The 26,897-nt window shown below is 43.3% G+C and overlaps 1 protein-coding gene across 5 annotated transcripts in view; it reads left to right on the forward strand.

Moving 5' to 3' along the window:
* The window catches only part of DSCAML1 (DS cell adhesion molecule like 1), a 293,681-nt gene that overhangs the window by 44,588 nt on the left and 222,196 nt on the right, over nucleotides 1–26,897 (forward strand). For 4 of the 5 annotated variants that reach the window (XM_056542777.1, XM_056542778.1, XM_056542780.1 and 1 more), the window contains exons 2-3: nucleotides 15,089–15,406; nucleotides 20,849–20,995. In XM_056542777.1, the coding sequence (XP_056398752.1) occupies nucleotides 15,089–15,406; nucleotides 20,849–20,995 (465 nt within the window). Of the gene's footprint in view, nucleotides 1–163; nucleotides 266–15,088; nucleotides 15,407–20,848; nucleotides 20,996–26,897 lie in introns of those variants that run through there. The other variant, XM_056542779.1, reaches the window with a different exon arrangement.

Genomic DNA, 26,897 nt, shown 5'->3' on the forward strand with positions numbered 1-26,897 from the left:
GACCTGTCCAGAGGAAAAGTTGCTGTGTTGCCCATAGCAACCAGTTAGATCGCTTCTTTCATATTTGAAAAGGCCTTTGAAAAATGAAAGAAGCAATCTGATTGGTTGCTATGGGCAACTCAGCAACTTTTCCTCTGGACAGGTTTTGATAAATCTCCCCTAATGGACGTAAATGTACATCCTTGTGCCCTGGTTCTTAACACACCAGGATGTACATGGAGGACGACTATGAAGCGAGCACAGGAGCCGCCCTGCTTGATAGACTGTAAGCGATGGCTGCTATCAGCTAGAATTAACATCCCATAGTCTTTATACTGTACATTATAATAAGCTACAAAACATATGCAAACAAAATATTGCATCTCAGTATATTGCTGACTAACAAAGCAGCGCACCACGACACCTCTGTATCCAAACAAAAAAATCTCTCACCCTTACACTCCTTTACACTACACCCTACTAACGCGAAAAGAAAAGACTCATTTATGTGGAGATATTTAATCTTTGAGAACAACGCTGAACTGAACCAAATACCGTATATACTCGAGTATAAGCCGAGTTTTTCAGCACGATTTTTCGTGCTGAAAACACCCCCCTCGGCTTATACTCGAGTGAACTCCCCCACCCGCAGTGGTCTTCAACCTGCGGACCTCCAGAGGTTTCAAAACTACAACTCCCAGCAAGCCCGGGCAGCCATCGGCTGTCCGGGCTTGCTGGGAGTTGTAGTTTTGAAACCTCCGGAGGTCCGCAGGTTGAAGACCACTGTGGCCTTCGACATCATCCAGCCCCCTCTCACCCCCCTTTAGTTCTGTACAGTACTTACCTCCGCTCGGCGCTGGTCCGGTCCTGCAGGACTGTCCGGTGAGGAGGTGGTCCGGTGGGATAGTGGTTCCGGGCTGCTATCTTCACCGGGGAGGCCTCTTCTAAGCGCTTCGGGCCCGGCCTCAGAATAGTCACGTTGCCTTGACAACGACGCAGAGGTGCGTTCATTGCCAACGTACTTCTGCGTCATTGTCAAGGCAACGCCTCTATTCCGGGCCGGAAGCACGGAGAAGAGGCGCCCCCGGTGAAGATAGCAGCCCGGAACCACTATCCCACCGGACCACCTCCTCACCGGACAGCCCTGCAGGACCGGACCAGCGCCGAGCGGAGGTGAGAACTAAAGGGGGTGAGAGGGGGCTGGATGATGTAGAAGGCCGCAGTGGTCTTCAACCTGCGGACCTCCGGAGGTTTCAAAACTACAACTCCCAGCAAGCCCGGACAGGCGATGGCTGCCCGGGCTTGCTGGTAGTTGTAGTTTTGAAACCTCTGGAGGTCCGCAGGTTGAAGACCACTGAGGGCGAATGATGAGAAGAGGATGATGAAGGGGGGGGGGGGGGGTGGGATGATGACAAGAGGATGATAAAGGGGGGGGTGGGATGATGAAGGGGGGATGTGTGGAATGATGAAGGGGGGATGTGTGGGATGATGACAAGGGGATGATGAAGGGGGGATGTGTGGGATGATGACAAGGGGATGATGAAGGGGGGATGTGCGGGATGATAAGGGGATGATGAAGGGGGGATGTGTGGGATGATAAGGAGATGATGAAGGGGGGATGTGTGGGATGATGACAAGGGGATGATGATGAGGATGTTAATGACGGGTCTGGATGATGTATTTCCCACCCTAGGCTTATACTCGAGTCAATAACTTTTCCTGGGATTTTAGGTTGAAATTAGGGGTCTCGGCTTATACTCAGGTCGGCTTATACTCGAGTATAAAGGGTATGTACAATTCACATAAACATAATATCACATAAACAACCCATTGATGCCATTCATCTTTGTGCGATACCAACCAGAACAAAACAGAACACATGAACAAGTATAGATCAGCATTACACTACATCCTAGATCTTCAAACTGTGGACCTCCAGCTGTTGCAAAACAACAGCTCCCAGCATGCCTGGACAGCCAACGGCTGTCCAGGCATGCTGGGAGTTGTAGTTTTGCAACAGCTGGAGGTCCACAGTTTGGAAACCACTTCATTACACTATTAAACCTCCAAAATACCATTTACAAAAAAAGCTTCTTCATACCACCCCAGGGCACACAATAGGGTACATATAATGCAAAGTGATCCCTCTCCAGAAGTTGTACATCTTAAATGGCTTGTCTGGTGGGGTCAAGCTCTTTATGTTAAAGTGGTCCCCCAACAATAAGCTTATTACTGGGTGTTTTATTGCTGATACCCTAAGAGCCAAGACATGGCACTCAATTCATGAATAAGTGAATATTTATTTGCAATCTAAAATGACAGACAAATAACATATGATGTTTTGGCCTTATGTGACCTTCATCAGATTATCAGGATTGCTGCGGAGGTCTGTGTATCAGTTGGCCAAATGCTGTCCATATTGGAAGAGAGTAATGCGACCTATAGTGTGGAATTATCAGTCCCGATAATCTGATGAAGGTCACATAAAAACAAAATGTCATATGTTATTCGTGTGTAATTTTTGGTGGTAAATATATATTCACGCATGCATGAATTCAGGGTCAGATCTTGACTGCAATATAGGGAGGGTGGTATCCTACTTGTGCACCTAAAGATTGGGAGTGTTCAAATGTAGAGAGAAAAGAAAACCAGGGCAACTCACCATGTACGTATACTTCAGACTTCTTTATTAATCCATGAAGGGTATAAACAGTGCAAGACACGGGTGGACATAACACAGGGGGACGTTCGTTCGGGGCTACGGTGCCGTTTCGCAAGATATGCTTCAACTGGCCCACCAATTGCTATTACCAGTGAGCACCATCAGACGTGGTTGAGCCAGCAGAGGCAGTGGATGACAGGTGCTGGGGATTAGGCGAGCTGTGCCGAGTTTTTCTCTACTATTGAATATTAAAGATTGGGAGTGATGTAGTTATATTGCACCCTCAGAGATCATCTATAATCGGTGGTGACAACTGAAAGCACATTCCTAGTCCATGATGTAATTTCCATAATGGCAGACCATGTGTCTGCTATGGGTATCTTGGAGGGGGGGGGGGGCTATACTGGTTGGTCCTATTCCTTTTTCTATTGGCAGAAAAATATGCTCTCTCCATGGAACTGTATTGCCGCCAAATTAATGAAGTGGGGTATTGACCACTGGGCCAAGGAAAGCAAGGGGAAATAAACAACAGGGGAATCAGTCACTATAATAGGAGGCCTCTTTGGATACTTGCTACGGAGACCCTTTCTTCCATGTACATCACTGTTCCCAGTAATGCCATCACTGAGGAAATAAAAGATTATATAGTGTTAGTGCCCATTGACATCAAATCTGTATAGTGTCCTGGTATTGCCAAGAGAAAATAAAAGATTATATAGTGCCCATTGACAACAAGTCTGTATAGTGTCCAGACAATGCCAAGAGAAAATAAAAGATTATATAGTGCCCATTGACAACAAGTCTGTATAGTGTCCTGGCATTGCCAAGAGAAAATAAAAGATTATATAGTGCCCATTGACAACAAGTCTGTATAGTGTCCAGACAATGCCAAGAGAAAATAAAAGATTATATAGTGCCCATTGACATCAAGTCAGTATAGTGTCCTGGCATTGCCAAGAGAAAATAAAAGATTATATAGTGCCCATTGACAACAAGTATGTATAGTGTCCTGGCATTGCCAAGAGAAAATAAAATATTATATAGTGCCCATTGACAATAAGTCGGTATAGTGTCCTGGCATTGCCAAGAGAAAATAAAAGATTATATAGTGCCCATTGACATCAAGTCTGTATAGTGTCCTGGCATTGCCAAGAGAAAATAAAAGATTATATAGTGCCCATTGACATCAAGTCTGTATAGTGTCCTGGCATTGCCAAGAGAAAATAAAAGATTATATAGTGCCCATTGACAACAAGTCTGTATAGTGTCCTGGCATTGCCAAGAGAAAATAAAAGATGATATAGTGCCCATTGACAACAAGTCTGTATAGTGTCCAGACATTACCCAGAGAAAATAAAAGATTATATAGTGCCCATTGACAACAAGTATGTATAGTGTCCTGGCATTGCCAAGAGAAAATAAAAGATTATATAGTGCCCATTGACATCAAGTATGTATAGTGTCCAGACATTACCCAGAGAAAATAAAAGATTATATAGTGCCCATTGACAACAAGTCTGTATAGTGTCCTGGCATTGCCAAGAGAAAATAAAAGATTATATAGTGCCCATTGACAACAAGTCGGTATAGTGTCCTGGCATTGCCCAGAGAAAATAAAAGATGATATAGTGCCCATTGACAACAAGTCTGTATAGTGTCCTGGCATTGCCAAGAGAAAATAAAAGATTATATAGTGCCCATTGACAACAAGTCTGTATAGTGTCCTGGCATTGCCAAGAAAAAATAAAAGATTATATAGTGCCCATTGACAACAAGTATGTATAGTGTCCTGGCATTGCCAAGAGAAAATAAAAGATGATATAGTGCCCATTGACAACAAGTCTGTATAGTGTCCTGGCATTGCCAAGAGAAAATAAAAGATGATATAGTGCCCATTGACAACAAGTCTGTATAGTGTCCTGGCATTGCCAAGAGAAAATAAAAGATTATATAGTGCCCATTGACAATAAGTCTGTATAGTGTCCTGGCATTGCCAAGAGAAAATAAAAGATTATATAGTGCCCATTGACAATAAGTCTGTATAGTGTCCTGGCATTGCCAAGAGAAAATAAAAGATTATATAGTGCCCATTGACATCAAGTATGTATAGTGTCCAGACATTACCCAGAGAAAATAAAAGATTATATAGTGCCCATTGACAACAAGTCTGTATAGTGTCCTGGCATTGCCAAGAGAAAATAAAAGATGATATAGTGCCCATTGACAACAAGTCTGTATAGTGTCCAGACATTACCCAGAGAAAATAAAAGATTATATAGTGCCCATTGACAACAAGTCTGTATAGTGTCCTGGCATTGCCAAGAGAAAATAAAAGATGATATAGTGCCCATTGACAACAAGTATGTATAGTGTCCTGGCATTGCCAAGAGAAAATAAAAGATTATATAGTGCCCATTGACAATAAGTCTGTATAGTGTCCTGGCATTGCCAAGAGAAAATAAAAGATTATATAGTGCCCATTGACAATAAGTCTGTATAGTGTCCTGGCATTGCCAAGAGAAAATAAAAGATTATATAGTGCCCATTGACATCAAGTATGTATAGTGTCCAGACATTACCCAGAGAAAATAAAAGATTATATAGTGCCCATTGACAACAAGTCTGTATAGTGTCCTGGCATTGCCAAGAGAAAATAAAAGATTATATAGTGCCCATTGACATCAAGTATGTATAGTGTCCAGACATTACCCAGAGAAAATAAAAGATTATATAGTGCCCATTGACAATAAGTCGGTATAGTGTCCTGGCATTGCCACGCTCTGTCTCTATAACTGCTCTTTGCTCCGTGTAATAACTGAGGGTCATCATAGGCCTGGGGACCCCCATCTATCTCATAACCATCTTGCAATTTCTTAGCAGAGTATAATAATAACTCTGGGTGTTTTTCTAAACCAGAAATCCTCACCCCATTCCCCTTTAAAGCACTTTTAGTATAAATGGCCAATATATCCAGGGTCATAGACTAAGGAAAGAGATTCATTAAAAAGTATTGAAATGTGATTCACTCTTGTTTGCGGTTCTTGTCGTCACACAGCCCAGTCTGGGACATGCGAGTTATTGCATGTTTGACACCCCTTTTCATCCTTTTTAGAAGGCCAATATGACCCTCAAGCTAATTCTGCCCCCACTCATAGTAGAAGCTCAGGCTTTTTCAATACTAAATATACAAATGAAAATTGCAACTGACAGTACAAGTGACTATCACAGTAATTCACGTATAAAATAACTACGCAGCCAACCGTCACATCAGTGCGCTTAATATATGGGAAAACTGCTCAGCAACACAGTACTTCACAGTATACACATGGGCTGCTGCATTTATTACCGCAGAAGACCACTCTGTAAGTCAGCGACCTGTGAATATCGAGAGACACTTATCAGCACATTACAGAAGATCGCCACTCTGTAACACACTTCCATTCTGCTCTGCTATGTAGAACACAATTGGTACACTAGGTAGGACAGGAGGGACGGCTCTACTGTCCTATAGCACAAGGCAGTAGAATTGTTGTGTAAAGCATTGGTAATGGTTTCCCCATATTCACTAATAGAGAGGCAGATAGCTCATTCTGATACTGCTCTGCATGCTGTAGGAGACTTTTCTGTGTGCATTTTATGGTTACTGTCCACAGGGTACACGTATCAATTATAACAATGTACTTACCTGTTTGATTTGTGCCAAAAATTATACTGATAATCATCTGTATGCAAATATGCTCAATTAATGTAGATTGTTCTTAATGATATGCAAATAGCTTGCATGAATATTCAGCATAAACTTAGAGTCAGCAGTCCTGGAGGGAACAGATTGTTTTCCTAACCACTAAGTATAGTACAAGCTCAGTCGGATAATAAAGGACTCAAGCCTAAAGAATCCTTTAAATCGGAATTTATAAAGATGGTTTATCTTTAGCTTTGGCTATCAGTATATGATCAGTGGTCCATTCCCTGGGACCCCCATCAACTCCCATGTGCCTGGATATACTTTGGTTTGCTAATCTGGGAGGATGCTAGGGGTCATTCCGCTACTGATTACATTTTGATGGCCAATCCTAAACATAAAATAATAATATGTTGCAGCTCAAAAGTCTATAGATATTGGGATGATAATTAATTTAATATGTATAAAATAACATGCATAAATAGGTGGTTCACAGGGCCCTTGTGAAACCACCCCTTAAAATAGCCACAAATAAAATCACATGAATATTGCACTGTGTAGATATTAAATATAGCCAATACGTAGAATAGCACTAATTATAGTCACTATTTAGTGGAATTAGATACAATAGTCTATGATAGCTGAGCTGATCTTATACGGAATATCTTATATGGAATGTGTTGTACAGGGCAATATCTGCCCGATATCTCTTAGTGATAATAATGTCCGACACAGCGATAAGTAGATTGTATTTAACTCAACCTCTGGAGGATCAATAGATCTGGTGCTGCGCACCTCTCACCTCGTGGGAGCTCCGGGTGTCTGTGAGTAGATAATTGCGCCATGTATCTGTAGATGTTGGCGGCGTGGCTGGCTGGATTAGCAATACCCGTATGCTCGCGCTCTCAGTGTTTGTCAGCTGTAGATAACGTGAAGACTTCGCTAAAAGCACTGGGCTAGCGTCCTCGTGGATGCCGAGCATGCGCTCAGATCACTCTGATGACAGAGGATGAGGCTCAATGATGTGCTTGGGTCACTCTGATGACAGAGGATGGTTCCAGGTGATTGACAACATCTCAGTAGAAGTGGATATTCATGGTAGGGAGAAAATATCAAGCTGTAAGTGGTATTACTAGACTTTGTATACAGTGCTCGAAACTGGATGCGTTTCAGAAAGAGCCATAGGTTCCTTCTGCTGAGGAAGGAACCTATGGCTGGTTCTGAAACGCGTCCAGTTTCTAGCACAACATATTGTGGAATTATAAAAGTTACTCCAGTCATTCTGTATAAGACCAGCTCAGCTATCATAGACTATTGTATCTAATTCCACTAAATAGTGACTATAATTGGTGGTATTCTACGTATTGGCTATATTTAATATCTACACAGTGTAATATTCATGTGATTTTATTTGTGGCTATTTTAAGGGTGGTTTCACAAGGGCCGTGTGAACCACCTATTTATGCATGTTATGTGATACATATTAAATAAATTACTATATCAATAGCTATAGACCTTTGAGCTCCAACATATTATTATTTTACTTTCCTTGGATTTTTACACCGTGGGTATAGGGGTTAGGTTGAGTTGTTCAGTCTAGCCAGTGCCATTTAGTACCAATTGAGTCGTATCCGTTTTATACTATTTTTTGCAATCCTAAACATAGTCTAAAAAAAAGTGTTCCTGGAAATCCCAAAGAATATTTTTGGTTTATACTTCATCATTATTTTATTCTTATTATAATTTCCACAAGCTCAGATTGGTCCTCCCTTTTTCTTCAGAAATGAATGGCTTCCAGACCCTAAAGTTCTTTATGTCCCTGTAATGAAGCTGCTGAGCCTCCAAGAAGTTCAGCTTTGCAGCTTTCCAAGGAAATATAGCATGACTCATTTTACCAACCGACTCGGCTCTCATTATTTATCAATCACATGGTTTCCTTCTTTACCTTCTTGGCACACCATTTGGCGAGGCTCAACAAAATATATTTCTCTGAGTGTTCTAGCCAACCACAGGGAGACAGTGATGTTAATCTCTAATAATTAACCTGTCTTTATCTTGTTACACCTGACAGATGTTCAGAGCAAACACAATGTAGACCAAGGGTGTTGTTACGCCTAGCGCTCCGGGTCCCCGCTCCTCCCCGGAGCGCTCACGGCGTCTCTCTCCCCGCAGCGCCCCGGTCAGTTGACCGCTCTACATTTCCGCGGTCAACGGAGCCAGATTGGACTGCACCGTGCGTTACCGCACAGAACCCCTCCTGATGTCTATCGGACCCCACCACGAAAGGATTGAGTTCTTCATTCTCCCCAACTGTACCTCTGAGGTCCTCCTCGGTCTGCCATGGCTCCGGCTTCATTCCCCCACCCTTGATTGGACCACCGGGGAGATAAAGAACTGGGACTCTGCCTGCCATAGGAAGTGCCTCTCCCCCCCTCCCAGTCCCGTCAGGCAAACCTCTGTGCCTCCTTATGGCCCCCGTCCTGGTGTCACACTGCCCCGTGCCAGGCTTCGCCCTCTGCCCTCCCTCCCCATTCCCACTCCTGCTGTACTGCCTGCCGTTGAGGAAACCCTCCATTCTTTCCCGGTGTCCTCATCCCAGGGGAGGCAGTTACCGGTCAAAGAAAAGGGGAGACCTAAGGGGGGGGGGTACTGTTACGCCTAGCGCTCCGGGTCCCCGCTCCTCCCCGGAGCGCTCACGGCGTCTCTCTCCCCGCAGCGCCCCGGTCAGTCCCGCTGACCGGGAGCGCTGCACTGTCATGGCCGTCGGGGATGCGATTCGCACAGCGGGACGCGCCCGCTCGCGAATCGCATCCCAGGTCACTTACCCGTCCCGGTCCCCTGCTGTCATGTGCTGGCGCGCGCGGCTCCGCTCTCTAGGGCGCGCGCGCGCCAGCTCTCTGCGACTTAAAGGGCCAGCGCACCAATGATTGGTGCCTGGCCCAATTAGCCTAATTGGCTCCCACCTGCTCCCAGACTATATCTGCTCACTGCCCCTGCACTCCCTTGCCGGATCTTGTTGCCTTGTGCCAGTGAAAGCGTTTAGTGTGTCCAAAGCCTGTGTACCTGAACTTCTGCTACCCATCCTGACTACGAACCTTGCCGCCTGCCCCCGACCTTCTGCTACGTCTGACCTTGCCTCTGCCTAGTCCTTCTGTCCCACGCCTTCTCAGCAGTCAGCGAGGTAGAGCCGTTGCTAGTGGATACGACCTGGTTGCTACTGCCGCAGCAAGACCATCCCGCTTTGCGGCGGGCTCTGGTGAATACCAGTAGCCTCTTAGAACCGGTCCACTAGCACGGTCCACGCCAATCCCTCGCTGACACAGAGGATCCACTACCTGGAAGCCGAATCGTGACAGTAGATCCGGCCATGGATCCCGCTGAGGTGCCGCTGCCAAGTCTCGCTGATCTTCCCACGGTGGTCGCTCAGCAATCGCAGCAGATTGCCCAGCAAGGACAGCAGCTGTCGCAGTTGACCGCCATGTTACAGCAACTTCTGCCTCTGCTACAGCAGCAACCATCTCCTCCGCCAGCTCCTGCACCTCCTCCGCAGCGAGTGGCCGCTCCTAACCTCCGCTTGTCCCTGCCGGACAAATTTGATGGCGACTCTAAACTCTGCCGTGGATTTTTGTCTCAGTGTTCCCTGCATATGGAGATGTTGTCGGACTTGTTTCCTTCAGAACGGTCTAAGGTGGCGTTCGTAGTAAGCCTTCTTTCAGGAAAGGCCTTGTCTTGGGCCACACCGCTCTGGGACCGCAATGATCCTGCCACAGCCACAGTCCAGGCCTTCTTCGCTGAACTCCGGAGTGTCTTCGAGGAGCCAGCCCGAGCTTCTTCTGCCGAGACTGCCCTGTTGAACCTGGTCCAGGGTAATTCTTCCGTTGGCGAGTACGCCATACAATTCCGTACTTTTGCTTCTGAACTATCCTGGAATAATGAGGCTCTCTGCGCGACCTTTAAAAAAGGCCTATCCAGTCGCATCAAGGATGTGCTGGCCGCACGAGAGATTCCTGCCAACCTCCAAGAACTCATCCATTTGGCTACCCGCATTGACATGCGTTTTTCTGAGCGACACCAAGAGCTCCGCCAGGAAAAAGACTTAGATCTCTGGGCACCTTTCCCACAGCATCCTTTGCAGTCTTCGCCTGGGCCTCCCGCCGAGGAGGCCATGCAAGTGGATCGGTCTCGCCTGACCCAGGAAGAGAGGAATCGCCGTAGAGAAGAAAATCTCTGTCTGTACTGTGCCAGTACTGAGCATTTCTTGGTGGATTGCCCTATCCGTCCTCCACGCCTGGGAAACGCACGCACGCACCCAGCTCACGTGGGTGTGGCATCTCTTGGTTCTAAGTCTTCTTCTCCACGTCTCACGGTGCCCGTGCGGATTTCTCCTACAGCCAACTCCTCCCTCTCAGCCGTGGCCTGCTTGGACTCTGGTGCCTCCGGGAATTTTATTTTGGAGTCCTTTATTAATAAATTCAGCATCCCGGTGACCCGTCTCGTCAAACCGCTCTACATTTCCGCGGTCAACGGAGCCAGATTGGACTGCACCGTGCGTTACCGCACAGAACCCCTCCTGATGTCTATCGGACCCCACCACGAAAGGATTGAGTTCTTCATTCTCCCCAACTGTACCTCTGAGGTCCTCCTCGGTCTGCCATGGCTCCGGCTTCATTCCCCCACCCTTGATTGGACCACCGGGGAGATAAAGAACTGGGACTCTGCCTGCCATAGGAAGTGCCTCTCCCCCCCTCCCAGTCCCGTCAGGCAAACCTCTGTGCCTCCTTATGGCCCCCGTCCTGGTGTCACACTGCCCCGTGCCAGGCTTCGCCCTCTGCCCTCCCTCCCCATTCCCACTCCTGCTGTACTGCCTGCCGTTGAGGAAACCCTCCATTCTTTCCCGGTGTCCTCATCCCAGGGGAGGCAGTTACCGGTCAAAGAAAAGGGGAGACCTAAGGGGGGGGGTACTGTTACGCCTAGCGCTCCGGGTCCCCGCTCCTCCCCGGAGCGCTCACGGCATCTCTCTCCCCGCAGCGCCCCGGTCAGTCCCGCTGACCGGGAGCGCTGCACTGTCATGGCCGTCGGGGATGCGATTCGCACAGCGGGACGCGCCCGCTCGCGAATCGCATCCCAGGTCACTTACCCGTCCCGGTCCCCTGCTGTCATGTGCTGGCGCGCGCGGCTCCGCTCTCTAGGGCGCGCGCGCGCCAGCTCTCTGCGACTTAAAGGGCCAGCGCACCAATGATTGGTGCCTGGCCCAATTAGCCTAATTGGCTCCCACCTGCTCCCAGACTATATCTGCTCACTGCCCCTGCACTCCCTTGCCGGATCTTGTTGCCTTGTGCCAGTGAAAGCGTTTAGTGTGTCCAAAGCCTGTGTACCTGAACTTCTGCTACCCATCCTGACTACGAACCTTGCCGCCTGCCCCCGACCTTCTGCTACGTCTGACCTTGCCTCTGCCTAGTCCTTCTGTCCCACGCCTTCTCAGCAGTCAGCGAGGTAGAGCCGTTGCTAGTGGATACGACCTGGTTGCTACTGCCGCAGCAAGACCATCCCGCTTTGCGGCGGGCTCTGGTGAATACCAGTAGCCTCTTAGAACCGGTCCACTAGCACGGTCCACGCCAATCCCTCGCTGACACAGAGGATCCACTACCTGGAAGCCGAATCGTGACAGGTGTGTAGATGTACACGTAAACATGTAACGTTTTTGACAACTTCGTTCTTGGTTCAGATTAATGTGTGGATTTTAGGATGAAGTTTTATCCTACTGAAATGACTTCAGGGTTTTTTTGATCATTCGGGGTCCCAGTGTTTGGGCCTCCACCAATCATACATTTATAACCCATCCTAAGGATATGTCTTTGGTTGTAAAGCCTGGAGAACCTTTTCAATTATGGCTACAAGGGTGATTTTCTGCTAGCAAGCACTTTATGTATCCAAGAAGTTGAATAAAACTGGGGCAGTTCTAATGTCCATGAACCACGCTATTCAGTGTCCATTCCACTTGCTCATTCCAATATTGTAACTTCATGCCATGTGGGTATTAGCTCAGCAATCACTAACATTTTTCTTCTAATATACTTATAGATTTCAATGAAAAAATTAATGTTGGCTATGATAAAAAGATTTCATAACACACAGTACTGTACGCCACAGGTTGTTACAGGATGTAAGTGGCTGCAGACAAGTCAGAGTGCCCATGCTACCTTTGTCCACTGCCAAAATTGTCTATAGAAAGCATGTGAACATCAGAATTGGCCCATGGAACCATGCAGAAGTATGGCCTGATCTTATGAATCATATTATCTTGAATATCATGTGGACAGCCTGGTGTATTTGTGTCACTTATCTATAAAGAGATGGCACCAGGATGCCCTGTAGGATGAAGGCAAGCTGGTTTGATGCTCTTAGCTGTAAAGTACCGGTCAGGTGACAGGAGGTGGCTCCACTGAACCAGAGGGGCGATGACGTGGGCCGTACCAGGGGAACGGAGTCTAAGGGACTACTGGTCTTCACCAGGGCCCGCCGCAAAGGGTCAGCAACAGGCAAAGGCAACACAGAACAATGAGAACGCTTTCACTCGGCACAGGGCACTAAAGATCCGGCGAGGGCAGGAAGGGGCAGGAGACATTTATAGGAGCCGTGTGGACCATGCACCAATCAATGGTGCGCTGGGCCTTTAAATTTCATGAAGCCGGCGTTTGCGCGCCCCAAGAAGCAGGGCCGCGCGCGCCGGGAGACAGAGGCAGCGCAGAAAGACGGGGCTGCCGGTAAGGGGATGCGGCGCGTGTGCGGGGATCAGCCGCCACGCTAACCGCATCCCTGCCGGAGAAATCCCTGTGCTCTCAGTCAGCGTGTCTGACCAGGACGCGCCGGGACAAAGCAGACGGGGGCAGGGACAGCAAGCGCTCCGGTACAGAGGAGGGGACCGGAGCGCTCACTGTTACATTAGCAATGTCCTGCTCAGACACATTGGGAGCTTTCATGTCAGATGTTATTTTCACAGGTACTACCTACCTAAACATTGTTGCAGACCAAGTATTCCCCTTTTTGAAAGCAGTATTCCCTACTAAAAGTGGGCTGTTTTAGCAAGATAATGCCCCAGCCACACTGCAAAAAATGTTCAGGAATAGTTTCAGAAACATTTAAGATATTGACTTGGCATCCAAATATTATACCAGGAGCAGAACAACAAAAAGTATTGTAAAAGAAAAGCACCATAAGAAATCAAGTCTGAAGCAAATATCCAATGTAGTTCATCACATGCAAAGCTACAGCTGCCTAAGGTGTATAACAATAGATATGCTTTAATTTTCCATTGTTAACCTAGTTTTACATCAATATTATTGGTGCAATAATTTAGTTGCCATAGAGACATGATGCCCAGTGTCTTATAAACCCTGAATACCCACAAAATAATTTGTATGGCTTTATATTACAGTATCTTAAAATTAGTTTTCTATAATGGCTCATTAACAAGGACAATTTCTCTACAGTGTACATGCATGGGCAAGCACAAACACCCACATATAGAGGCACATGCGGCCAGTGATCCGTAGTTCCATTCTTTGTGTTATCCTTCCAGAAGACAAGAAAACCTCACATAATGTACAGAAGTGCTAGTGACCCCAGTACTTACATCTAATTAAAGTCAGTTCCACCTTGTCAGCAGAGAGTGGCCCCTTGAGCACATTAATAGAGGAAATAGAGCATTTTATCTCTTACCTATTTTATTCATATATTGGTTCATGAAAAATGAGTATAATTTCGAAATTGGGCTCTTCACCATATGTAAAACGATTTTGACTATATCATTCATGTTTATTTTTTTCCATATGTAGCGTTTATTACACATGCATGGTCAACGAAATTAGCTACTAAAGTATCAATATGCCTTAAATAATATAAAAAACATTTTTACATGCCTTGTCCTACATTTGTCAGGCTCCTTTCCTAACTTACCTTCTAAATGTATCATACACCATGAGAAACTGCCAAAAGTCAGTCAGTCTTGAGAGACCAAATGAACTATAAGATCACTAAATATTCAAATGACATACTATCCATATTATTCTGCTGTGTAATGTTCTCCATGCTGCTGCTACTTCTGAGGGTGTGCTACACAGATATAGGGGAGCAAGATTCCCTCCTCATAGGTATGTGTGCAGCATATGGGAGACATCATACACCTGCCACTTTGCCCCTAACTAAGGGTCAACTGAAAATTATAGATGAAGCCTGCGGAGCAGAAATCTGATGAAGAATGCCAAATACAAGCTATACAATGGCCAGAAATAGTGCTGCTCCTTAAGCAAACACACATGACAGCTTATTCTAAAAGGTCACTTGAAATTGCAGGTACACTTCAATTCTAGGTCCCTTTATTTATTGTGCAGTAAAAGTCATGTATAGCCAAATTTCAGAGCAGCACTGTGCCCTGCCTATTTACTGCACAGGTAATGCTAATGGAAATACTGTAATTTCTGCCTGTTTTGAAAGGTTGTTGGCGGTTAGGATACAGGGGGATGCAGGGAGTGAAAACTAAGAGCAAGTAAGCAAAGTGCCATTGGGGACTAGAATGACAAATACATGTGCAGAAGAATATGGCAGAGCGGACTAGAACCATGCTGAGTTTGCGTTGGACTACTTTAGGGGGTAACCCTAGACCAGTAACTGTTGAACCTATAGGAAAGCATTGATATGTAAAATGAAAATTGTGATGGCAACTACGATTTTCCTGTGACTAACACCTGTTTTTATTCTCTCTACAGCTTGCTCTGAGGATGCCAGCACAAGTTTATACTTTGTGAACACTTCTTTGCTGCAGATCACATTCTCCAGCACAGTGGGGGTGTTCATCCCCTGCCCTGCAGCTGGATCACCCAGCGCCACCCTCCGATGGTACCTGGGGACAGGAGATGACATTTATGATGTGCCTCACATTAGGCACGTCCACGCCAATGGCACACTCCAGCTGTACCCCTTCTCTCAGTCCGCTTTCAATAGCTTTATACATGATAATGACTATTTCTGTACAGCAGAGAACTCCGCTGGAAAAATCCGGAGTCCAAACATCCGTGTCAAAGCTGGTAAGTGGCATTGTTGTGTTTAGTAGCGGAATAAAAGTTAAAAAGTCATATATAAAAAAGGAATATATGTGAATTAAAATAAGCTTAATCTTCAGGATGTTTTGCACTTTGGGTGAGCCGGTTTACCTCTCACCTCTAGTGTGCACTCTACTATATCAAATTGCTTTTTCTTCCCGCTTGCTCGGTATATACTAGCAACTGCTCAATGGATGTCAGACCTCTTTGCCAATTATTTACTATGGCCTAGAACATTTTATTGTCTTTTAGCCAGACAACTTACCTCCTCCCTAGTCTAATCTGTTCCATTCTATTCCTATCCCAGGGCTCAATTTACGTCAAACTAGATGTATGACATGGGTTGTTAGAAAAATAGGATACTGAATTATTCTCCTATATTGCTTCTTTATACAGCTTAAACTAAAATAAAATATGTATAAAACTATTCAGGCACAAATAGCTGTAACATCAGTATACTACATGAAATAATACTTTTTCATCTTTGCCTGAAGATGGACTTTAAAGAGAACCTGTCCCATTGAACATGAGGTCTGATCTAGCAGAATCAGGTGGAGCCAAGCAGATTGATATATAGGATATATTTTGCAGAATCATTCAGTATAACTTGTATTGTATTGATTGTTATAGAGCAGGAGGAGCTGAAAATATTTATATATAGCTTTGTTAGAAAAGATTTAGTATAGTTTACAATATATTGATTGAAATCCTTGCTCATTCTAAACTTGTGAGTCCAGAGGGTGGTCGGTAGTCACATCTTGATTGAAATGACTGCTTATTCTGTGCTTAGGAGTCCAATGGGTGGACCATGTATGAGTCTGCATATAGTTTGCTGTCAGTCACTTAAAACTATATACCAATCTGCTCAGCTCCTTTCACTCTATTACACTGGTAGATTCAATGGCATTTTCACGGAAACCGGAAACAGGACTACCTATTTAAAGAGCATCTATCAGCAAAAGCAGTATGTGTATATATATATATATATATATATATATATATATATATATATATATATTAATCAATGTGGCTATAACCCTTTTATCATATATAATACATAGTTCTGAAGATAAACCACTGTCAGATGGCTCTGGAGGAGGCTTATCTCTCAAAAGGATCAGCAGTTGAAATCCAACATGGCCGATCCTTCATCAGGAAACTTCCATACACATTATAAAAATGGCAGGTTCAACCACCTTTTGACTAATGTCTATAGGGGTCCTTAGACTTATTTAGACGGAGACAACCCTCTTAGACTCATTCACAAATTTTCTGAGATGTGTCAAAACATATGGTAATATAGCATTGATTGTAACTTAAACAAAAATGTGACAGGTTCTCTTTTGATACAGAACAAAGATGTGCATAAAATCACCAGAAACAAAAACATGTTAGTTATTGGATGACATGATATTATCAAATATTTCCATTCAATCTTTTATAACCTTTGGTAATTACCGTAAATGTTTTCATTAATACTGTGTTATATTTCAATGTTAATTGAATTTGAACTGTGAATAAATATGTTACATTAGTCATTCACCATGTGGAATTATACTGCCGTAGATTTTGTTAAACATTATTATGTTCTGTGATGTCCAAAGATGAATTATCATTAATTCTATTAAGGACACATTCAAAATATTCACATGGCCATATCTTCCCACCCTCTATGTTCATTTTTTTGGGAGCTGATCAATAACTATGTATAATTTTTGCAAAAACGTTTACCGGTAGGTACAAAGGTTAGACTTGTATTTATTGCCTGACATATTGGTTTAGGGGTATGTTCAGTTTCCTCGACAAAACAATGTGGTTTTTGGTGATGAAACCGGACTGATTTCTGCAGTCTCACCTTTCAAAACCCGCTCTTATTGACCTCAGTGGTAGAAAATAAGTGATTTGTCACCTTTTTTTCCACGTAGTTATGCGCTGAAGCTCCCATTTATAGGGATTATCAGGTTGTGTGATTGTGCAGCTCAATTCCATTGAAGTGAATGGAGCCAAGTTTTAATACCACACACAACCTGAGGACAGGTGTGATGCTGTGTTTGGAAGAAGTTACTTCTGTTTTACTATTCCTGACTATTCAGTTGGAGCTTCAGGGCAGCCCTGTGCAAACCCCCCTTCCTGTGATGCCTAGCGCAGTACTTGGGTGCAGTTTATGCCCATAAGTACATGTCCTATGGATTGAGCTATCTGCTGTGTCTTTTTCACCTTCCCATGGTATTAACATACTGTATAGAGGATTTACTCTCTATAACTGGAATTCTAATCTGGTCATGAAACATATTATTAAATTCTGCAGCCATAAATTTAGACATATTTAGAAAAATCCAAGGCGAGGACATTCACTTTAAATTTAGCACTATTGCTCCTGTTGTGACTTGTGTATAAGAAGAATGCAATGGGGAGAAGTAGTACAACTGGATTAAGAACAGAGTGAACTGAGCTGCCGTACCCCAACATGGCCACTACACAGCTGTGGCTTCTGGCTCTTTGCACTTTATTTATATGTGGGCACCGTGGCTCACTCCAACAGATCATCGACAGATGTGACAGGTATTGGCACTCTGCCGACCGGCATCCATGGCCTTTCCTGAGTGTAGACTGTCAACCACTTTTTGCCTGAACATCCCTTTATTTTAGCACAACCAACAAGCTTATGTGACACATACAGAATACAAATCTGAATACCAGTCAAAATGAAAGCTAAAAAAGATTACCACATAGGCTCAACATTTAACGAAATATAAACCAACTTCACACACTGCTTTATTATGAATAGATTCCTGTTATCAGACTATAAGCAGTACCATGGACAGCTCCAGCCCAAAAAAAACCCTGGTCTTCAGAGGCTGAGGAACAAGAAAATAAAGAGCTGTACATGTGTATATAGTTTATTACAACGAGCCTGATGACTTTAGTGATACATTCCCCATTGTTTTCAGAAATTGAATCTGTAATCTTTGAATTGATCATAGGGAGATTGAGCGCACATGACCACGCTGGTTATTCTTTTCAGGGTCTTTAGTACAGCACACTAGTAATTGTTATTCAATAAGCTTGCAGCAAGCAGAATGTATCTATTATAGCTCAAATGGCAGGTCATATTTTTAATATTGTAGTTTGCACAGAAAGGTTTATCGATCACAGGATACGTTTTACGGGTATTTGTATTATAGAGGGTAGTAAGCAAGTCTCAAAAATTTATGACATAGAAAATAAGCAGTAAGTTGTTTACCAGTACGTAATATTTAACATGATATCCAAATACACATATCACAAATGGAATGAATAAAACAAAGAAGCATGAATTATTATTTTTAGATATTTGCTGACATTGAGACATGCTATAGAATGGCAATGCTGGAGATCCATAATCTGGACCCCCTTAGAGAACTAGACTGAATGAGCCATAGAAGTGTTTCAAGCACTAAGCCATTTTGCTTGTACTTTGGATTAGGGATCGACCGATTATCAGTTTGGCCGATATTATCGGCCGATAATCACGATTTTGGGCATTATTGGTATCGGCATTACCTTGCCGATATGCCGATAATTATCGGATTTTGGGCATTATCGGTATCGGTATTACCTTGCCGATATGCCGATAATGCCCCGCCCACCTCGACCGCCCCCCCCCCACGACCCACCGCACCGCACCGTGTCGCACCCCCCACCGCACCGCCCCGGCCCCATTGCCTCACCCCATCCCCGGTTTTAGAATGACCTGTTCCCGGGGCCCGAGGTCAACGCTACTTCTGGCTCCTGCTGTGTCCTGCGTTATGATGTGCACAATGACGAGTGACGCGACACGACATGACATCACCGTCAGTGCGCACAGTGACAGCCCAGGAGGACACCACCAGAGCCAGATGTAGAGTGGGCCCCGGGAACAGGTAATTATAAAACCGGGGATGGGGGGAGGCAATGGGGCCGGGGCAGTGCGTGGGGGGTGCTACGCGCGCGGTGCAGCGCGGGGGGGGGGGGGGGGGGTCGCGGTGATAGGACTCAGGACCCCCGGACAGGCAGGGGGAGAGAAGCGGGTGGCGGCGGTCTATGGCACCGCAAAAGCCGCTTGCACTTCATTGATTTAAAGCGCCCGCTTTAAATCAATGATCTGCAGGGGGGGGGGGGGGGGGTAAATAGCCGATAACTTATACCGGAATATCGGTATAGGTTATCGGCTATCGGCCCTGACCTCCACAGATTATCCGTATCGGCCCTAAAAAAATGATATCGGTCGATCCCTACTTTGGATAACTTCAAATGTCTCATACAATTTAAAAAGGTCTTCTATTAAAGTCATTCTGGTTATGTTAGTTCTGCTCTGTGTGAATGGCTCCTCTGGTAGACTCCACCTGTCCTTGTATTACATGAGCAGCTATTCATTTGAATGGCCACAATGTGATACTAAAACCAGCTGTTTCTTGGGCTACATTCTGAACTCTTAAGACTTCACAAACTGCCCAACTGGGATAGTCTTTATTTTAACCTACTGCTATCATTTTTAGTCAATAAACTGACCCATGTTGTGAACGTCTCTTGTATCCCATTAGTGTTCATAGGGGTACGTGAAAAATGACAGAAGCATCAGCACCAGCTATATGGATACTAAAATGGGTGGTCTCTGATGATCCTTTAAGTGTCTGTGTCATTTCACAAAACTTTTTACTTGTCACAAATACATGACAAAAATATTGTTTGGTCAGGGTCTGAGGGTTAACCCTCCCACCGAACATTAGAATGAACGGGGGAGAAGTGCCCAGCTGTGCACTTCACTCCCCAGCTCGATCTCTGTCTAGTTTAACTAGATTGGCCTAAAATCAATGGATTGATTAAGAAACTGGTGAATGAAGAGCATTTTTAGCCCTACTAAAATATGTAAAAATCATTCTTTCCATGTTAACGTTGTCCATAGCCCACCCGTACTACAGTTGGGTTCAATTAATACAACAATACCAGCCACGGCCACAAATAGCATGTATGGCACTGTGACAATATAGACAATGAAGGCTTTCATTCTGCCTATTGGTGACGGCTCTCTGGATCAAGCCCCCTACAAACCTGATATTGTGGCCTTTTGTATGGATAAGATGTCAGTATCAAACCCTCAGAAATAATGTGTGGTGTTTTTATTCATGTAAATTGACCTAATCCTTCCATATTTAGGTAAACATGCTATGCTTCTATGTATTTTCATTGGCTTGGTAAGCAACTGCTTCCTCTGGATTTCCAGAAATGCCAAACAGAGATGTTAATGTTATTATTATACTTTTTATTTAAATATGAACTATTAGATGACATATCCCATGTACTTAGTGGCAAAGTAATGTTATAATGTAAAATGTTTAAATATATTGTAAAGTTTATTCAGATAGCTCCACATCACACACAGCAAGTGACAAAATCCCTGTACCTTAGTTTTCAGGGAGCCGTACACAGTGCGCGTGGAGGACCAGAGCGCCATGCGTGGAAGTGCGGCTGTATTCAAGTGCCTCACTCAACCCTCCGTGCAGGAGTATGTGAGTGTCGTGTCCTGGGAAAAGGATACTGTATCCCTCATATCAGGTATGTCAACCCATTGTCTGAAGAGTATCAAAGCCTAACTTTCTTGTCCATCAGATTTTAAGGACTTTTTCTCTATATACCAAGGTGTAGCAGCATTACAGTAGAAGTCAATAATAAATGAGATTGATAGTAACCTCTATTGAAGTGTGATGCAACATTGGCAGTCAGTCAGCAGCTTTGGTAGTATCGCAGAACGACCAAATTTGGTTAATCACATTTAGCAACTCAATGCATCCCTTTGGTAGCCATCAGAACACAATTTTGGATGACTTTTGTGCCCTCATGTGACTAAAGCCATAACGCTCCAGCCTGACTGCATGAATTGTAATTGCAAAGTGTATCATTTTTGTTAAAATGTGTTAATATTAGGCTATTTTTTCACTGCTCCTAGTGGAAGTCTCCTGAGGTGTATAGTAAATGTATCTATAGACCTCTATTACCTGACAGAGACCAAAAAATATAATTTTAGCCTGTGGTAAAATGGGCATATGTTGGGGTTTGTGGTATGTATATGTTGGGCATTTCCCTGGTGTGTAGCTCAGGTGTATTCTGTGAGGCACTGTGTGAAAATAGCTTTAGGTTTATCACAATGTGTATTTACTTGCTGCTCATTTGTTAAAATTTGAACATATTTCTATTAATTTATTTGGGTCAATTTATACGCCTTTTTTTCTGCATGCAAGTATCCAAGTTCAGTTGTTGTTCAGGAAGGAGTACGATCTGAATAAAATGGTTCCCAGTGGGATGATTTAAGTATCTTAGAAACTGATGGTTTTTCAGATCTTTACATATAACTGTGGGCAGATGGCATAGTGGGTAAATAATTTGAACAGAAAAATGTTTTAGTGGGGTCAGAGAATAGATAGACTGGTTTATGCAGGTCAGAAAGGTGACAATAACTGAAATAACCATGCAGTGGTATATAGAGGAGCATCTCTGAACAAACAACACGTAAAGTCCTTGACATGGATGGGCTACAGTAGCTCTGGTTTCCATTTTTGTCAGCAAAGAACAAGAAACTGAAGGAACCTCTAGATGTTTCTATAAGCATGACAATGAGACATGTCTTTGGGGAGCTGTAGAATGGAAAATTCATAGTATGAATGCACAGTGGGCATGCCATGTCAACATGGACCAGAATCTTTTAGGAACATCTCAAATCATGTTAAATAAATGCCACAAAGAATTGAGGTTGACTCAATGGCCAGTTGGTGAAGGTTGATGGATTTAGCCTGCAACACATGGTTCTACTAGATGGGACTTAGAATACCATCATTTTCTTCAAAAAGGTTTTTTGGCGTGCACATGACAGACTCTGACCCTATATTTGACACAAAATTTACAGTGCTTTTACATCTGTGGGAATGTAGCCTTAGGCAGCCAGATAAGAATTGTTGCATTTCCTGTAATCCTCACCCCTTTTTTATAGACATACCAGAAATTATTAGAGAACACTTCACTGTACGAATTTAATTCATTTTATTTGACCCAGATTGAAAAAATAAAGTAGCAATTGACTTTTCAATTATACTTGAGAACCATAAAAATGGAAATATATCGTTGCATTGCGCTGGCCTGCTACTGATGGGATGTGACATCCTTGTTGCTGTTAGATAATTGTAGACGAGACTTCGATACTTTTTATAGCTAATCTCTGCGGTTCTTATTCCTTGATAGCCATTGATAAGCAGCTTGTCTGAACAATACTCTTTCATCGTGTTCAACTAATATGTACAAGGAGCAAACTGTAGTATTAACAATCTGGTGTGAATAAGAGCTGCATTTTAGCTAAAACATGTGTAGGTAGCTACAACCAGGCAATAGGGACAATAGTATTGTTGCCAGACAAGTACTAGTGTGAAAAGGTTGTGTACCCCATACAAGCTGCAAACAATGTTTGTAGTGGGGGGTTCACTTTCCTCAAGTCTGGGCTTGATTAACCCGATACTCGTCCAATGGCCGTTACCGGGGTATGACGCGGGCTCCCGACTCGAGCCCGCTTCATACCGGCCAGCCCCCAACTGATTCCTGTAGCTGGGGGCCGGCGTTAATAGCCGACATGCGGCGATCGCCGCAGCCGGCTATTAACCCTTTAGATCGCCGCTGTCAAAGTTGACAGCGGCGTCTAAAGGTGCCTGTATTAAGTCCCTGGTGGTCCAGTGGGGTGTATCGCCCCCCCCGCAGCGCGATCGGGGGGAGCGATCCAATACTGAGGTAGCCTGAGGGCTTACCTCTCCTGCTGCGGCGGCTCCGTTGCTCTGAATGATAAAGCCTGGCAGGGCCAGGCTTTATCAATCGAGCGCAGAGCACGCAGATCATTGTGGTTTTATGAAACCACAATGATCTGTATGAGGAATCTAATGATTCCTCCTAAAAGTCCCCTAAGGGGACTAAAAGTGTAAAAAAAAAAAAGAGTTTAAAAATACACACATTAACCCCTTCCTTATTAAAAGTTTAAATCACCCCCCTTTTCCCAAATTCCATATTAAAAATATGTAACCATAATAAAAATAAACAAATGTGGTATCGCCGTGTGCGTAAATGTCTGAACTATAAAAATATATCATTAATTAAACCGCACGGTCAATGGCGTACACGCAAAAAAATTCCAAAGTCCAAAATAGCGTATTTTTGGTCACTTTTCATACCATAAAAAAAGGAATAAAAAGCGATCAAGAAGTCCAATCAAAATAAAAATGGTACCGATTAAAACTTCAGATCACGGCGCAAAAAATTAGACCTCAAACCACCCTGTACGTGGAAATATTAAAAAAGTTATAGGGGTCAGAAAAGGACAATTTTAAATGTATAAATTTTCCTCCATGTAGTTATGATTTTTTCCAGAAGTACCACGAAATCAAACCTATATAAATAGGGGATCATTTTAATCGTATGGACCTACAGAATAAAGATAAAGTGTCATTTTTACCGAAAAATGTACTGCCTAGAAACAGAAGCCCCCAAAATTTACAAAATTGTGTTTTTTCTTAAATTTTGTCGCACAATTATTTTTTTTTTCCGTTTCGACATAAATGTTTGTGTAAAATGACTGATGTCATTCCAAAGTAGAATTGGTGGCGCAAAAAATAAGCCCTCATATGAATTTTTAGGTGCAAAATTTAAAGGGTTATGATTTTTAAAAGGTAAGGAGGAAAAAACGAAAGTGTAAAAACAGAAAAATGCTTGGTCCTTAAGGGGTTAATCAAGCCCAGACTTGAGGAAAGTGTACCCCCACTACATACAAGAGCTGAATTTTAATGCTCCTTTTAAGTAGCACCGATCGATGGGTATAGTAGGTGCTTGTAATGGGCAATTTTTGGTAAATGCAATTTATTATGGTAGGGCGGGATCCAGTGTGTTCTCTACAGAAGGTTTTATAGTCACTACTATAGTCCTACATCATATCGTATATCCAGATAAATATTCAACCAATGGCCAGTCGAGAAATCTAACCTCTTCCCAGGAACCAGATTTGGGTCAGATTTGGGCAAGATGTCATATGCCTTTTGTATGAAGTGGAAAAGTGTGTTTGCAGAGCGGTTTACCTGGTTTAACAGAACCATTGACATCTCTGTAGTTATACATGTGTTCCAGTATGGCCAATGCCTCAGTTCTGGGCTTCACTTAAAATCCAATGTTCCTATGTAATAATTTCTTTACAATTACCTATTGGGCTACTAAAACTCATTTGGGATCTTCTTCAAATTTGGTCATAAATTTGTTTTCCTTCTTTGCTGTTCCTCGCTTCAATAATTTCCTATTGTTCTGCAATTACCTCCATCTTTTCCTAACCTTATCCCCTTTTCCTTCCATGGTTCGAGTAATTTTTTTACTCTTATTGAATAAGATTATGTATAAAAGATAGTCCAAAATGACAGAAAGGCAGACATGACAGAAAGGCTATGTTCTCACACAACCATCCCATTCATCTAAAGAGCCCTTGAAAAATGTAAACCCATTCAGATGAATGAAACTGATGTCTAGTTGCAGAAATGTTTGCTGCATGTAAATATACCCTTTACCGGTTGAAAACTGTTACAGACCATGTTGAATTTTTCAGTTGTAGGTTCAAGTTTATGTTATTAATGGATTTGGGGGCCTTATGGATCTTGTGAATATTTATCTTTTTCTGTTCATAATCATGTAGTGTATTTTTGTAATGGAATACTGTAAGCAACCAGTGGTTGTGTAGCTCTTTGTAAAGACTGATGTACAATTTACACTTTTAAACAGGTGGAGGGGCAGTTTATCAATGTTTCTTTGTGAAAAAAGAAATCAGTACATTTTGGTACATACCATATTTGAGCTAAAATGTGCAGCTTGTCACTCTTCTCTGCAGTAGCAAGAAAAAAGGATGTGGTTCAGCAGGGGGTGATAGTGTAACCAACCATGGTCCAACAAATGTACATTATTTTGTTTTATGTAAGCCAAAAAAATGGAACAAAAGCGTCACAGATCTTCACCTGTTGTAAACAGGCATAGATTTCGTGTCCCGCTTCCATTGCACCAACCTGGCCATTTTCAGATTAGCAATTGAGGCTAATATACCTTTTATCTCGTGAACCAAACAGCAGATCTAGGTAAGTGATCCCTTATTGTAATCTTGTTCCCCCACACTATAACCTGGTGTATTGAGTTTAATGAGGATAACTTTAAAGAAGTTATCCAGGATTAGAAAAACAGAGCTAATTTCTTCTCAAAACAACACAGCACTTGTCCTCAGGTTGTGTGTGGTATTGCTGCTCACTTCAATTAAAGAGAATGGAGCCAAATTGTAATACTACATGACCTGAGGACGGGTGTGGTGCTGTTTTTTGAAGGCATAAGCTCTGTTTTTCTTTTTGTGGATAATTCCTTTAAGGGTATAACCACATGAGTGGTCATCTACATGTGGGCCTAATGTGGCATCTAACGGTTATGTAACTTTGCCAACAAACTCAGGCGGCCATTAGCTGCCACATTTTGGCACCCTAAATATATTCCAAGATAGACTACATATAGAATTGTATGCCTCCTAATAGGTTTAGATAATTTTACTTCAGTGTATTTCAGTTTATGACTGGAATTAGCTTTTCTGTATTGTACACTGCAGATAAATAAGAATAGCAACACAACACGCTTGTGTTCTATAGCCACTTTTAAAAAAAATTGTCACGCATGTTCACCTACGCTAAATCCAACACACTGGGTTATAGTGTGGGTGAACAGGAGTCAACAGGGGTCACTTACTAAAATACGTCCAGTAGGTCCTGAGATATGTCCCCCAGAAGATCTTCTGCTAAATTTAATGAATTACACACTCAATTTACACATCCATGGTCTGTAACCCCACGTCTTAGTGATGTGGAGTCACTGGCCACGTGAGCGCTCTGCTCTTTGCATAGAGCGCATCTGCCGACTGAGCACTCACTGACCAGCAACTTTCATTAAGTGTTGCACTAGCTGAATGGATACAGTCTCTTTTGAGGTATACAGCTTGTTAGTTTCCCTGGCAAGGTACATATATAACCTAAATGGGAGGTGTCCAAATTGGATTACAATTTTAAGTCTGTACAAATAAAAGGCACTAAATCGGACCCATTAACGGCTCTGTTATTACATAAGGATAATGCAAGCATAAACTACAAGTACCAAATAGGAATTATTTTTTGTGGAACTTTGGTGCAACTTAGGTCCCACAACATTAAGATCACAATGTCACATTGCAACTAATTACTTTCAGTGTGGTTACAATGTAGTTAGGGATGAGCGAATCGAATCTGACGAATCCGAATTCGTTAAGAATTTCCGGAAAAATTTGATTTGCAATGAATGCGAAAATCGCCGTGATTCGATTGCGCAGATCGCTTCATTAAACTCCATTTAGTGCAGTCCAGGCTCCAGGGCATCTAAAATGGGGGAT

Source organism: Hyla sarda, chromosome 10, assembly GCF_029499605.1.
Source record: "Hyla sarda isolate aHylSar1 chromosome 10, aHylSar1.hap1, whole genome shotgun sequence".
Classification (NCBI taxonomy): Eukaryota; Metazoa; Chordata; class Amphibia; order Anura; family Hylidae; genus Hyla; species Hyla sarda.